Raw genomic sequence first — 15999 nt, 5'->3', positions numbered from 1 at the left:
CCGTGCGCGAGAGAGAGGGACAGAGACAGAGAGACAGAGAGGGAGACAGAGAGAGACAGAGAGGGACAGGTCTGAGGCTCTGCAGCACTGAGACACCGAGAGCGCGCAGAGAGAGAGAGAGAGGAGGGTGGGGATGATGAAGATGATGAAGATGAACACGAGACCAGACCAGGCGGCTCCGCGGTGCGCGTGCAGTCTCCTCTCTCCGTCTCTCGCTCGAGAATAAAACGAACTCACACACACACGCGCGCGCGCAAAGATCGATCTACAAAGCTTTTAGAGAGGGAGGGGGGGGAGGATGATGATTATTATTATGGGGAAATGTGTTTACTCAGCAACACACACACACACACACAACAACAACAACAACATCAATCACTCAGAGCTGGGACTTCCGGAGAAACAGAGTAGGGGGGCCAGCGGGGGGGGGGGGGGGGGGGTGATGGGGGCTTAAGCATCTGAGGTCTAAATTCACTCCGTCATCATCTATACACAGTGTCGTCTGTATATTAGTGGGGTCATGAAGACTATCTCAGGAGTATGGACAGGGTGCACGTCAATCACAGAACACACACACACACACACACACAGGCTACAGACAGTTTGGGAACATCAATTACCCTAATCTAACTGGTGGTTCAGTTCTAGGTCAGAAGGCCAAGGCTGATTTCCACCAAGTGCCCAAACCCCAGCCGCTGGTGCAGTGCCAGTCCCAAGCCCCAATGAAATGGGAGGGTTGTGTCAGGAAGGGCATCCATTGTAAAACCTGTGTCGAGTTGTTGTGCGGATGGAATTGTCCGCTGTGGAGACCCCCGACAGGAACAGCCGAAAGACCTACAGCAATTAGCCTAATTTGCATATCTTGGGACTGTGGGAGGAAACCGGAGTATCCAGAGGAATCCCACCAAGCACGGAGAGAACATAGACCTAAGGTGAGAATCAAACCCAGACCCTAGAGGTGTGAGGCAACAGTGCTAACCACTACATCATGTCAACATCTCAGAGTGACAGCTGCTACAGCCAAAACACCATCTCTGCTTCTCACACAGCCATCTACACCAACATCTTCACCGCCATGACTCATCCACTCATCCAGCCACTCCCTCATCCACTCACTCTCTAATCCACTCACTCTCTAATCCACCCACTTTCTCATCCACTCACTCACTCATCAAGCCACTCTCTAATCCATCCACTCTTTCATCCACTCACTCTCTCATCCACTCACTCTCTCATTCACTCATCCACTCACTCTCTCATTCACTCATCCACCCACTCTCTCATCCACTCACTCTCTCATCCACTCACTCTCTCATCCACCCACTCTCTCATTCACTCATCCACTCATCCACCCACTCTCTAATCCACCCACTCTCTCATCCACTCACTCTCTCATTCACTCATCCACCCACTCTCTCATCCACTCACTCTCTCATTCACTTATCCACCAACTCTCCAATCCACCACTCTCTCATCCACTCACTCTCTCATTCACTCATCCACCCACTCTCTCATCCACTCACCCTCTCATTCACTCATCCACCCACTCTCTAATCCACCCACTCTCTAATCCACCCACTCTCTCATCCACTCACTCTCTCATTCACTCATCCACCCACTCTCTCATCCACTCACTCTCTCATTCACTTATCCACCCACTCTCCAATCCACCCACTCTCTCATCCACTCACTCTCTCATTCACTCATCCACCCACTCTCTCATCCACTCACTCTCTCATTCACTCATCCACCCACTCTCTAATCCACCCACTCTCTAATCCACTCACTCTCTCATTCACTCATCCACTCACTCTCTCATCCACTCACTCTCTCATCCACTCACTCTCTCATTCACTCATCCACCCACTCTCTCATCCACTCACTCTCTCATCCACTCACTCTCTCATCCACCCACTCTCTCATTCACTCATCCACTCATCCACCCACTCTCTAATCCACCCACTCTCTCATCCACACACTCTCTCATTCACTCATCCACCCACTCTCTCATCCACTCACTCTCTCATTCACTCATTCACCCACTCTCTCATCCACTCACTCTTTCATCCACTCACTCTCTCATCGACTCACTCTCTCATTCACTCATCCACCCACTCTCTCATCCACTCACTCTCTCATCCACTCACTCTCTCATTCACTCATCCACCCACTCTCTCATCCACCCACTCTCTCATTCACTCATCCACTCATCCACCCACTCTCTAATCCACCCACTCTCTCATCCACTCACTCTCTCAATCACTCATCCACCCACTCTCTCATCCACTCACTCTCTCATTCACTCATCCACCCACTCTCTAATCCACTCACTCTCTCATCTACTCACTCTCTCATTCACTCATCCACCCACTCTCTCATCCACTCACTCTCTCATCCACCCACTCTCTCATTCACTCATCCACTCATCCACCCACTCTCTAATCCACCCACTCTCTCATCCACTCACTCTCTCAATCACTCATCCACCCACTCTCTCATCCACTCACTCTCTCATTCACTCATCCACCCACTCTCTAATCCACTCACTCTCTCATCCACTCACTCTCTCATTCACTTATCCACCCACTCTCTAATCCACCCACTCTTTCATCCACTCACTCTCTCATTCACTCATCCACCCACTCTCTAATCCACCCACTCTCTCATCCACTCACTCTCTCATTCACTCATCCACCCACTCTCTCATCCACTCACTCTCTCATTCACTTATCCACCCACTCTCTAATCCACCCACTCTCTCATCCATCCACTCACTCTCTCATCCACTCACTCTCTCATTCACTCACTCACTCACTCACTCATTCACTCACTCTCTCATCCACTCACTCACTCACTCACTCATTCATTCACCCACTCTCTTATCCACTCACTCACCTGTTTACCCAAACACTCAACCATTTACCCACAAACTCTCCATCTACCCTAACCCTAACCCAGTAGAGTTATAAACAGACCAGTAATAACATGATGAGTACAGTATGTCATGGCTAGTGAAATAATTAAACTCTGCAGTCATCATTTACTCATTTACCTCCACATTCATTAAATCAGCTGTTTTACACAGTGAGGCTTGTGCAGTAAAGTCTGTCTCTATTTAATTCCAGTATTCAGTATATTAAGTCCAGTATCGTTCTCGTCCCATAGTGTGTGTGTCTGTGTGTGTTGCTGTCTTACGGTATTTTTTAAATCAACCCTTAGTTTATGTATTTCTTCTAATCGCACTGTTGTAGATGTTGAACTTCTAATGGTGTTCTACATTGTATCGGTGCATCTTAACAAACTAGAATATCATTAAAAAGTTTTTTATTTTAGTAAATCAATATAAAGACTGAAACACAGACTGATGTATATAAAGTGTTTATTTCTTTAACTTTTGATGATTTTGGCTCTTACATAATCATCAAAATTAAAAGAAATAAACACAGACCTTCTCACACACCCTTTCACCCTCTCAGGGATCCACACACACACACACACACACACGCTCGAGCCTGGTTGATCTCTCTGGTCTTCTGGTGACACTGTGGCTCGAGAACTCATCACAGAACCGTATTATGTGTGGAAATATGAAAAAAAAAACTTATATTAAATAACAACACACTAGATAGACGTAATTCACTGGCATTAATTAAAATACAAAATTGACAGTTATATATTCAAAATGTATTTATTTAATTGCTATTAGAATGCTTTATTAACATTATGTGTTTTTTTTTATTAACTTTGGGTCTGACACACGTCATAAAACAACTAAATCACTGTCACCCATCAAACGGAGGGGGCGGGGCCTAATGCTGAGCCTCCCCTTTAAAGTTTGTTAGTTACAGCAGCAGCAGAGGGCGCCATCCACTGGACCAGGTGGTACTACACCAGACACTTTATTAACACAACTTACTGCTGTATCATCCAGCACGAGATCGCATTACTGTTCTGGTCAAGTTTAGTCTATTTTAATTCTCTTCAGTCGCTTTTATTTCAGTATTTCAAAATAGTGAAATGTTTCCAAAAAATTACGAAATCCATTTACAATACAGAAATGTCTGACTTTGAAATGATACTTGTTTACAAACTCTAAGCATCTTTGGCACGAGTTATTGCATCAGTGCGCCGTGGAGGAGATCAGCCTGTGGCTCTGCTGAGGCGTTACTGAACAAATTCAAAATTCAAATTCAAATTTTATTTGTCACATACACAAACATACACAGTACGAAATGTAGTGAAATGTATTATACGACTGCTATTGACCCTAAAAGAGAATTAAAGTTTACAAATAAGAAATAAATATAAATAAAAGAATACGATAGAAATTAAATAAAAAAATTTAATTAAACTAGGAAAAAATAGAACTAAAAATAAAAATAGAAATGTGCTAGAAAAAAATGGAACTAAAAATAAAAATAGAAATATGATATGCATAAAAATAGAAATATACTGTACAAATTGAAATATACTGTGCTGTGTGTGCAAATATGCATAGAACAAAGTGTCTTTGTGCACTGGTCCAGGATGTAAACGTAGACATGTAGTGTAGTTGTGAAGGTAGGTGTGCAAAGTTATTAAAGTGTCTTTGTGCAATGGTCCAGGATGTAGATGTACAAAATGTAGTGTAGATATGAAGGAAGGTGAGCGTGTAATTGTCCATAGTGTTCATGGATGTAAAAAGATTGATTGATTTGATCAATTATGAAAAGATTGTGTTAGTTCGTGGTTGTGGTTGAGAGACCTTATCGCCTGCGGGAAGAAGCTCCTCCTTAGTCTCTCTGTGTTGGCCTTCAAGGAGCGGAATCGCTTCCCAGACCGCCACAGAGTAAACAGTCCGTTATTGGGGTGGCTGAGGTCCTTCACGATCTTCCTGGCCTTGGTCAAGCACCGCTTGCTGTAGATCGAGTGCAGGTCAGGGAGCTCGATGCGGATGATGCGCTCAGCTGATCGCACCACCCTCTGTAGAGCTCGTCTGTCCTGCATGGTGCTGTTCCCGAACCAGGTCGTGATATTTCCCGTCAGGATGCTCTCTATGGTGCAGGAGTAGAAATTCCTAAAGCACCTTGGAGGGCAGTCTAAAGTCTCTCAAGCGTCTGAGGTGGTAGAGACGCTGCCGGGCCTTTTTTACCACGGTGTTGATGTGACAGGACCATGCCAGGTCCTGCGTGATGTGAACACCGAGGTATCTGAAGCTGTCCACTCTCTCCACTGGGCTCCTGTTGATGACGGCGGTCTGGTAGTTCCTCACCTGCTTTGTACTGAAGTCCACTATCAGCTCCTTTGTCTTACTGACGTTCAGGAGGAGATTGTTTCTCTGGCACCAGTTCCCCAGATTTCCAACCTCCTCCAGGTAGGCCGTCTCATCGTTGTTCGTGATCAGGCCCACCACGACAGTGTCGTCAGCGAACTTGATGACGGTGGTGGAGCTGGTAGTGGCCACGCAGTCGTGGGTGTACAGAGAGTACAGCAGGGGGCTCAGAACACAACCCTGGGGGGCTCCAGTGCTGAAAGTGCGGGAGGCTGAGACATGTCCGCCCATCCTTACTGCCTGTGGTCTGCCAGTCAGAAAATTGGAGATCCACTGACACATTGATGAGCTGAGTCCCAGGTGCTCCAGCTTGGTGGTAAGTGTGGAGGGAATTATGGTATTAAATGCAGAGCTGTAGTCAATGAAGAGCATTTTCACATAATTGCCCCTCCGAGTGTCCAGGTGAGTGAGAGATGTATGGAGGAGATGAGAGATTGCATCGTCCGTGGAACGGTTTGGACGATAAGCGAACTGTAGTGGGTCGAGTGTGTCTGGTAGTGAAGAGATGTTGAAGTCTCTGACCAGGCGTTCAAAGCACTTCATCACTACTGAGGTGAGGGCTACAGGGCGATAGTCATTGAACACCAGGTTGCACTAATAGATGCCTTCAGCTCGTCTGTATTGTCGGGTCTGGTCCTTCTCATCTTCCTCCTGACAATTACTCTGAGATCCTCTATGGGGCTCAGGTCAGGTGTGAGTTTACTGGCCAGTCAAGCACAGTGACATCACGGACAACCCCAGTGGTAGATTTGGCGCGGTGGGTGGAGTCCTGCTGGAAAAGCAAATCAGCATCTCCAAAAAAACTTATCAACAGACAGGATCATGAAGTGCTCTAAAAGCTCCTGAGATGATTGGTTTTTATGAACTGTAAATAAATATTAAAATATTTCACTTTACATCAGAGCTTCACTTTAAAATCACATGACATAAACCTTTTCCCACAATATCTCATGTTTACATCAGCTGAAGAGATGAAAATGAACAGACTGCCCAGTGATGACTCGACACTCTCACACACGGGCTCTCTCCTGTTCTCATCACCAAGAGTGTATGTCTTTCAGTGGTGTGTATGTGTGATACATCTTCCCCCCCCCCACACACACACAAAAATAAAAATAAACAATGCAAAAGTCAAACTGAAATGAACTTTATTAATAAACACCTAAGAAAAACATCATAAACATCTCTCTCTTAAACACACACACACATCCAAACAAGCAAATAACACATAACATGTAACACTTCTGAACTGGTGTGTATTTGCTGTAATGCTGCCCCGCCCTAAAATAATCTGAACAAAACATAGACGTGACTCCGCCCACTTATACAGCTGCCAGTTTATCCAGGTCGTCATGGGAACGGTTAGCGAGGTGAGCCGTAATGATTTCAGCAAAAAGGTTCCTCTGGAGCAGCGAGTACGCCAAGGGCAGGAGATTACCAATCGTCTTCGAGAGATACTGCACACACACACACACACACTCACATTGAATGTTCAAAATCAACAGAAAACTGAGAAACAAATAAAACAGAGAGACAGAGCTGTTTGTGTATGAGTGTGTGTGTGTATGATGAGTCTGTGTGTATGATGAGTCTGTGTGTGCGTGTGTGTGTATGATGAGTCTGTGTGTGTGTGTGTGTGTATGATGAGTCTGTGTGTGAGTGTATATGCACTGTGTGTGTGTGTGTTTCTCACGTGTGATCCGTAACAGAAGAGGTCGAGGCCGAGTTCCAGAGCCATGCCATAATCTCCCTCATCGTTAGCAAACTGCACCAGAGTCATTATCTCCTGTAGAGGAGCGAAGGCTTTCATCCTCACCTCATCACTCTCAGCCTCCGCTATCGCCTTACACACCCTCTTTAGTTCAGCTACACACACACACACACACACACGAGGTACAGTAAATAACAGATCCTGAGAGTAAGGAACAATGAGTTCAGGGCTGTGTGATATTGGAAACCTAAATTATTTCTAAAAATGTGTTTAACTGAAGATTCTCCAGAATTTGAATAGAACTCTGGCATGGATTAGGGAGTGAGTATAGGGAATAGGGAGCATGGATTAGGGAGTGAGTATAGGGAATAGGGAGCATGGATTAGGGAGTGAGTATAGGGAATAGGGAGCATGGATTAGGGAGTGAGTATAGGAAATAGGGAGCATGGATTAGGGAGTGAGTATAGGAAATAGGGAGCATGGATTAGGGAGTGAGTATAGAGAATAGGGAGCATGGATTAGGGAGTGAGTATAGGGAATAGGGAGCATGGATTAGGGAGTGAGTATAGAGAATAAGGAGCATGGATTAGGGAGTAAGTATAGGAAATAGAGAGCATGGATTAGGGAGTGAGTATAGGGAATAGGGAGCATGGATTAGGGAGTGAGTATAGGGAATAGGGAGCATGGATTAGGGAGGGAGTATAGGAAATAGGGAGCATGGATTAGGGAGTGAGTATAGGGAATAGGGAGCATGGATTAGGGAGTGAGTATAGGAAATAGGGAGCATGGATTAGGGAGTGATGGAATATGATGGAATATGGAACATAGATTAGGGAGTGAGTATAGGAAATAGGGAGCATGGATTAGGGAGTGAGTATAGGGAATAGGGAGCATGGATTAGGGAGTGAGTATAGGGAATAGGGAGCATGGATTAGGGAATGAGTAAAGAGAATAGGGAGCATGGACTAGAGAGTGAGTATAGAGAATAAGGAGCATGGATTAGAGAGTGAGTATAGAGAATAAGGAGCATGGATTAGGGAGTAAGTATAGGAAATAGGGAGCATGGATTAGGGAGTGAGTATAGGGAATAGGGAGCATGGATTAAGGAGTGAGTATAGGGAATAGGGAGCATGGATTAGGGAGTGAGTATAGGGAATAGGGAGCATGGATTATGGAGTGAGTATAGGGAATATGGAACATGGATTAGGGAGTGAGTATAGGGAATAGGGAGCATGGATTAGGGAGTGAGTATAGGAAATAGGGAGCATGGATTAGGGAGTGAGTATAGGAAATAGGGAGCATGGATTAGGGAGTGAGTATAGGAAATAGGGAGCATGGATTAGGGAGTGAGTATAGGGAATAGGGAGCATGGATTAGGGAGTGAGTATAGGGAATAGGGAGCATGGATTAGGGAGTGAGTATAGGGAATAGGGAGCATGGATTAGGGAGTGAGTATAGGGAATATGGAACATAGATTAGGGAGTGAGTATAGGAAATAGGGAGCATGGATTAGGGAGTGAGTATAGGGAATAGGGAGCATGGATTAGGGAGTGAGTATAGGGAATAGGGAGCATGGATTATGGAGTGAGTATAGGAATATAGAGCATGGATTAGGGAGTGAGTATAGGAATATAGAGCATGGATTAGGGAGTGAGTATAGGGAATAGGGAGCATGGATTAGGGAGTGAGTATAGGGAATAGGGAGCATGGATTAGGAAGTGAGTATAGGGAATAGGGAGCATGGATTAGGAAGTGAGTATAGAAAATAGGGAGCATGGATTAGGGTGTGAGTATAGAAAATAGGGAGCATGGATTAGGGAGTGAGTATAGAGAATAGGGAGCATGGATTAGGGAGTGAGTATAGGCAATAGGGAGCATGGATTAGGGAGTGAGTAGGGAATAGGGATCATGGATTAGGAAGTAAGTATAGAGAATATGGAACATGGATTAGGGAGTGAGTATAGGGAATAGTGAGCATGGATTAGGGAGTGAGAATAGGGAGCATGGGCTATGGAGTTTTAGGTAATAGGGAGCATGGGTTAGGGAGTTTTAGGGAATAGGGAGCAGTGATTAGGGAGTGAGTTTTAGGGAATAAGAAGCATGGATTAGGGAGTGAGTATAGAGAATAGGGAGCATGGATTAGGGAGTTTTAGGGAATCTGAGGAATGGATTAAGGAGTGAGTTTTAGGGAATAGGGAGCATGGATTATGGAGTGAGTGTAGGGAATATGGATCATGGATTAGGGAGTAAGTATAGGAAATATGGATCATGGATTAGGGAGTGAGTATAGGGAATAGGGAGCATGGATTAGGGAGTGAGTACAGGAATCATGATCAGGGAGTGATTATAGGAAATAGGGAGCATGGATTAGGGAGTGAGAATGTCCAGTGTAGCCAGTGTCTTCTTGTGCCAGTCCCAAGTCTGGATAAATGCAGATGGTTGTGTCAGGAAGGGTATCCGACGTAAAACATTTGCCAAATCAATGATGCAAATCACGAATATAATTCCCATACCGGATCGGTCGTGGCCCGGGTTAACAACGACCGCCACTGGTGCTGTTGACCTACAGGGTTCTGGTGGAAATTGGGCTACTGTTGGTCGAAGAAGGAGAGGAGGAAGGCGTGTTCGAAAGCAGAGAGAGAAGAGGAAAGGCAAGAGTTTAGGAGTGAGAGTAGGGACTTCGTATGTTGGGACCATGACAGGGAAGGGAAGAGAGTTAGTTGATATGATGCAGAGAAGGAAGATGGATATACTGTGTGTCCAGGAGACCAGGTGGAAAGGTAGCAAGGCTAGAAGCTTAGGATCAGGGTTCAAATTGTTTTACCATGGTGTGGATAGGAAAAGATATGAAGTAAGAGTTATTCTGAAAGACGAGTTTGTAAGGAATGTTCTAGAGGTGAAGAGAGTATCAGATAGGGTGATGAGTCTGAAGCTGGAAATTGAAGGGATAATGTTCAATGTTGTTAGTGGTTATGCCCCACAGGTAGGATGTGAGTTAAAAGAGAAGGAGAAATTCTGGAGTGAGTTAGATGAAGTGATGCAGAGCATCCCCAGAGGTGAAAGAGTGGTGATTGGTGCAGACTTCAATAGACATGTTGGGGAAGGGAACAGAGGTGATGAAAATGTGATGGGCAGGTTTGGTCTTCAGGACAGGAATGTAGAAGGACAGATGGTGGTGGACTTTGCAAAGAGGATGGAAATGGCAGTGGTAAATACTTTCTTCCAGAAGAGGCAGGAACATAGGGTGACACATAAGAGTGGAGGCAGAAGCACTCAGGTCGACTACATCTTGTGTCGACGAAAGAGATCAGTGACTGCAAAGTGTTGGTAGGGGAGAGTGTAGCCAGACAACACAGAATGATGGTGTGTAAAATAACCCTGGTGGTGAGGAAGGCAAAGAGGACAAAGGCAGAACAGAGGACAAAGTGGTGGAAGCTGAGAAAGGAAGAATGTGGTGAAGTCTTTAGGGAGGAGTTGAGACAGGCTATGGGTGGTCAGGAGGTGCTTTCAGTTGACTGGACAACTACAGCCTATGTGATCAGGGAGACAGGTAGGAGGGTACTTGGTGTATCATCAGGTAAGGGGAAAGTGGACAAGGAGACTTGGTGGTGGAATGAGGAAGTCCAGGAGTGTATACAGGGAAAGAGGCTAGCTAAGAAGAAGTGGGACACTGAGAGGACTGAAGAGAGTAGACAGGAGTACAGGGAGATGCAGAGTAAGGTGAAGGTAGAGGTGGCAAAGGCCAAACAAAGAGCATATGAGGACTTGTATGCTAGGCTAGACAGTAAGGAGGGAGAGGTGGATCTGTACAGGTTGGCAAGGCAGAGAGATAGAGATGGGAAGGATGTGCAGCAGGTTAGAGTGATTAAAGATAGAGATGGAAATGTACTGACAGATGCCAGGAGGGTGATGGGAAGATGGAAGGAGTACTTTAAGGAGTTGATAAATGAGGAAAATGAAAAAGAACAAAAAGTAAAAAAAGTGACTGTTGTGGAACAGGAAGTAGCAAATATTAGTAGAAGTGAGGTGAGAAGGGCGTTGAAGAGGTGTCAGGTATGTTCGATAAAAGAGTATCAGGGAGAATGAAAGGAAAGGTGTACAGGACAGTGGTGAGACCAGCGATGCTCTACAGCTTAGAGACAGTGGCAATGAAGAAAAGACAGGAGGCAGAGTTATAGGTAGCAGAGCTAAAGATGTTGAGGTTCTCTTTGGGAGTGACAAGGATGGATAGGATCAAGAATGAGTTCATCTGAGGGACAACCCATGTTAGATGTTTTGGAGATAAAGTCAGAGAGGCCAGATTGAGGTGGTTTGGACATGTTCAGAGGAGAGATTGTGATATATATATATATATGCTTATATATAAGCATTTCACTGCATATCGTACTGTGTATGACTGTGTATGTGACAAATAAAATTTGAATTTGAACATATCGGTAGAAGGATGCTGAGGTTGGAACTGCCAGGCAGGAGGTCTAGAGGAAGACCAAAGAGGAGATTTATGGATGCAGTGAGAGAGGACATGAAGTTAGTTGGTGTGAGAGAAGAGGATGCAGAGGATAGGGTTAGATGGAGGCAGATGATTCGCTGTGGCGACCTCTGAAAGGGAACAGCCCAAAGACAAAGGAGAAGAAGAAGAAAGATAACTTTAAGATAATTTTAAATGACAATTTCATTCATTAAAGGGGAAAAAAAATCTGTCCTAAACTAAATGGACCTATGTGAAAAAGTATTTGGAACTAACCCTAATAACTGGTTGCGTCACACTTGGCAGAAACATCTCCAATCAAATGTTAGTGAGAACTGTTAGCAAAGAAGTTAGATGAAAGAAACTAAGAATCAGATATAAATAGTTTTTCACAGCACTTTATAAGGGATGTAGGGAATAGGGAGTATAAGGAGGGTAGAACCAGGCGTGTATGGATTAAGGAGTGTCGTGAATAGTGAGAGTAGGGAGTGATCTCAGGAGAGTACCGTCAGTCTCAGGAAGTTCTCGATATCCTACGTCGTTTTTATCAACAGGCACTACGATACCTGCACCATGGAACGTCTTACTGACCACCTAACACACACAGACACACACAATTAGAGCTACACCTGGTTTTCTGAAAGTGTTGAAGTGAGTGTGTGTTGAGTGTAAAAGTGCCCCATGCTGGACTGAGCGGAGTGTTTACAGAGTGTTTACATTACACTGACCTGCAGCTCCTATTAACATATTCACTCATGTCCCCTGTGTGTGTGTGTGTACCTTCTTGTCTCTCTGCTTCATAGCTTTGGTTTTCTTCTCCAGAGGCAAACCCAGCTGCTCCGCCTTCTTCTTTAACTCCACCTCCAATTTCCTCAGAGCACCACCCCCCTTCCCCCCCTCCTTACGCTTCTTCCTGTCTATTAACAGCCTGAAAAACAACAGAGAGAAAGAGAGAGAGAGAGAGAGAGAGAGAGAGAGTGTGTATCAGTAGTGTAATGTGAGTGTGCGGTATCCAGATTAACCTTTGACCCCTGTTACCCTCACTTACAGCACTGCAGCAAACAGGTTCTCTCCCATCTGTGTGATAGTGCAGCCCTTCTTCGCCTCATTCTCTCCAACAAACACCGGCAGGGCGTCAGGACTGTCTCTACACACACACCCACACAGTCAGTCACAGCTCCTAACAGTATCAGATCGTTCCCAGCTGTGTCCTCGGGTGTGTGTGTGTGTGTGTGTCCTCGGGTGTGTGTGTGTGTGTGTGTCCTCGGGTGTGTGTGTGTGTGTGTGTCCTCGGGTGTGTGTGTGTGTGTGTGTCCTCGGGTGTGTGTGTGTGTGTGTGTCCTCGGGTGTGTGTGTGTGTGTGTGTCCTCGGGTGTGTGTGTGTGTGTGTGTCCTCGGGTGTGTGTGTGTGTGTGTGTCCTCGGGTGTGTGTGTGTGTGTGTGTCCTCGGGGGGGTGTGTGTGTGTGTGTCCTCGGGGGTGTGTGTGTGTGTGTGTGTCCTCGGGGGGGGGGTGTGTGTGTGTGTGTCCTCGGGGGGTGTGTGTGTGTGTGTGTGTGTGTCCTCGGGGGGGTGTGTGTGTGAGTGTGTGTGTCCTCGGGGGTGTGTGTGTGTGTGTGTGTCCTCGGGGGTGTGTGTGTGTGTCCTCGGGGGTGTGTGTGTGTGTCCTCGGGGGTGTGTGTGTGTGTCCTCGGGGGTGTGTGTGTGTGTGTCCTCGGGGGTGTGTGTGTGTGTGTCCTCGGGGGTGTGTGTGTGTGTGTCCTCGGGGGTGTGTGTGTGTGTGTCCTCGGGGGTGTGTGTGTGTGTGTCCTCGGGGGTGTGTGTGTGTGTCCTCGGGGGTGTGTGTGTGTGTCCTCGGGGGTGTGTGTGTGTCCTCGGGGGTGTGTGTGTGTGTCCTCGGGTGTGTGTGTGTCCTCGGGTGTGTGCATACCTGTAGTAACCCAGGTGCAGGTGAGTGTCCGTGTTCCCCTGCAGGACGGTCTGGAACTCAGGAGGGTCGTAGTAATGTCTCCAGTGCAGGTGCAGGTTGGGTTTGGACGACGACTGGGAGTGTTTACCGCACACAACATCAAACGGCCCGACTAAATGCACACCTACAGTATCCCTCAGGGCATCTACACACACACACACACACACACACACACACACACACACACAGATGCGCAAATCATCACAAAACCTCCGTAGGTTATGTACAGGAAACAGGAATGAGGAGTTACCTTTGAGTCTTTGGTCCAAATCATTAAACGCTATACAGTACAATAGATTCAAAAGAACGAACGACTCAGACCAGAAGATAGGATGTTGAGCTGCTCATTCTGTTTATTATAATATGTCCTTAACTGCATTGTAATATCTTCATCACTGGAACTATAGACTAAATGTGTGTATGTAGACGTGTTGGGAGTCTGTTTATTAAAAACACAACATTTTAATTTATTTCTAAACAAAAGAATAAAATGATTAAAAAAAAGATTTGTTCATTATGGATATTTTTATAAACTTTGTGTAATTAGAGACGCTGCAGTGTGTGTGTGTGTGTGTGTGTTACCTTGTGGGTCATCAGGTCTCAGACTGCTGCAGAAATCCCAGAAGTGATAGAAGTCGAGAGGCATGCGCAGGCCGTACAGACGCTCCACCTCCTCCCTTACCTGCGCAGGTGCTGATGGCCCCGCCCCTTGATCAGACCCCGCCTCCTGAAACCTCGGCCGTTTGCCCTGCTCAGATGCCTTACACAGAAACGGTAACGCATATTAAACCTAATAGTGTGTGTGTGAAGATTAAAGTTAAAAAAATGAAAATACTTTAAGTGGCACACTGCCCTCACTGCCTACTTAAGGCCCGTCCCCTGAGTGACACATAGAGTCTAAGGAAATGTAATACATTTACATTTAGGCATTTGGCAGACGCTCTTATCCAGAGTGACTTACATTTTTATCTCATTACACATCTGAGCAGTTGAGGGTTAAGGGCCGCGCTCAAGGGCCCAACAGTGGCAACCTGGTGGTTGTGGGGTTTGAACCTGGGATCTTCTGAACCGTAGTCCAATGCCTTAACCACTGAGCTACCCCTGTAATACACACTCCTGTCTCTCTCTCTCACACACACACACTCTCCTATCTAACACACACACCCCCACCCCCCACACACACAGACTCAGAAACATGTCAGTGTGATTTTGTACAGAAATATTATATGATGAGATCAGAAAATCTATGAATATTCATGACCTCGTGCCAGTAAGCACCGCCCCTTTCCACTCATTCATTCAGATTTCCCTGAATAAACTCATTCAGACCAACAGGTTATAAATGAGGAACAGGAATAAACACACACTGAATAAACACTGAAGTGAAGGAGAGAAATACAGGACTGTTAGTTCCTCAGTTACTGTAACAAACACACCTCACTCCTCGGTGTAGAGCACTAAACTACCTCATATCCGGTTCCGTGTTTAATTACCTCACGCTGCTTATATTTATGTGTTTTTGTATTAAACACTAAAACGCTGAGTCACGTCTGTGCCGCAGCGCGCGCTCTTTATTCACCTGAGCTGCAGCTTTAGCTTTCCTTTTCCCGCGCGCCGCCATCTTCCGCTGCCTCCGCACGCGTCCTCCAGTGACGTCACGACGCACACAGCGCTCTCAGCCAATAGCAGAAGGTAGATGCACTTCCGGTTCCGTTCTAAAATATGGAACCTTAAAAAAATTAAAAACTTCTAGGTTCAAATCACTGTTTATATAAAATTCCACCATAATTTTTTTTACAATGTTTTTCCCTCATATATAGTGCGTTTCTTTAAATGAGGTTACGTTTGTTCTTTTTGCTCCAAATCTATGTAGAACACAAACCAAATGATTATAATTTTTACGATTATTATTATTATTATTAAACTATACATTTAAACACTATATACTATTAAACACTACACAGTGGGAGTTTCTCGAGGAAACAAACCGGAAATGAGACTTGCATGCAGTGCAGTTTTCTGGTTTGACCACACGATGGCAGCAGTACCGCGGTTACGCTTCTACATTTCAGGAAGGCTGTAATTTAGCGCCGTTCATTTGGAGACACAATTATTATTTTATCAATTATCTTTCTAAGAAAATAAAGGATTAACAAAATACATGAGCTAATACAGAATTATTCCAGAATAATGACTCACTAGTCTCAGTCAGTCTCACCCCTCATCAGGGCCGTGCAGAGACGTTGGAAGGGGCGCGTGCTCAAAGTTAAAAAAGATAGAACAGGCTGAATACAAACAACTCACATCCATGACGAATCGAATATGGAACTGCATCATACTGTATGACTGTCATCAGGGGGGACAATGAAAAGCACATGTACAGTGTGGCTGATGAGGGGTCCACTGCTGCTCCTGTTGCTGTGTTGTTCTGACACTGTAGACATTAAAAAGTCCACGGGTAGCTGATTAAAGAAGTGCTTTGTGATAAAAATAAAATGTAAAAAGATTGGTGACAATGCTTGGAACTATACGGCAACAGATG

The 15999-nt window shown here is 45.4% G+C and overlaps 1 protein-coding gene across 4 annotated transcripts; it reads right to left on the bottom strand.

The window, feature by feature from the left end:
* Nucleotides 1-6512: 6512 nt before the first annotated feature.
* LOC128508291 (histone PARylation factor 1) lies at nt 6513-15134 on the bottom strand. 4 transcript variants are annotated; one of them, XM_053479556.1, is made up of 8 exons: nt 15037-15134; nt 14040-14217; nt 13419-13602; nt 12539-12637; nt 12271-12418; nt 11997-12084; nt 7005-7177; nt 6513-6768 (listed from the first exon to the last, which is right to left on the bottom strand). In XM_053479556.1, the coding sequence occupies exons 1-8, from the start codon at nt 15076-15078 to the stop codon at nt 6634-6636; spliced, it is 1047 nt and encodes a 348-aa protein (XP_053335531.1). In that variant the 5' UTR covers nt 15079-15134; the 3' UTR covers nt 6513-6633. The 4 variants fall into 4 exon arrangements, with proteins under 4 accessions (XP_053335531.1, XP_053335534.1, XP_053335532.1 ...); XM_053479559.1 differs by having other exon boundaries at nt 14040-14191; nt 14996-15093; XM_053479557.1 differs by having other exon boundaries at nt 14894-15080.
* Nucleotides 15135-15999: the final 865 nt, after the last annotated feature.

This window comes from Clarias gariepinus, chromosome 20, assembly GCF_024256425.1.
Source record: "Clarias gariepinus isolate MV-2021 ecotype Netherlands chromosome 20, CGAR_prim_01v2, whole genome shotgun sequence".
Lineage (NCBI taxonomy): Eukaryota > Metazoa > Chordata > Actinopteri > Siluriformes > Clariidae > Clarias > Clarias gariepinus.
This window is presented reverse-complemented; position numbering and strand designations above follow the sequence as displayed.

Excerpts from the sequence above, each read along its gene's own strand:
- LOC128508291 (XM_053479559.1), bottom strand. The coding sequence starts at position 15,078 with ATGGCGGCGCGCGGGAAAAGGAAAGCTAAAGCTGCAGCTCAGGTGAAT. Across the intron at positions 12,085-12,270 it reads TGAAGCAGAGAGACAAGAAG|GTGGTCAGTAAGACGTTCCA; the intron begins GTACACACACAC and ends TGTGTGTGTTAG. Across the intron at positions 7,178-11,996 it reads AGAACTTCCTGAGACTGACG|CTGAACTAAAGAGGGTGTGT; the intron begins GTACTCTCCTGA and ends GTGTGTGTGTAG.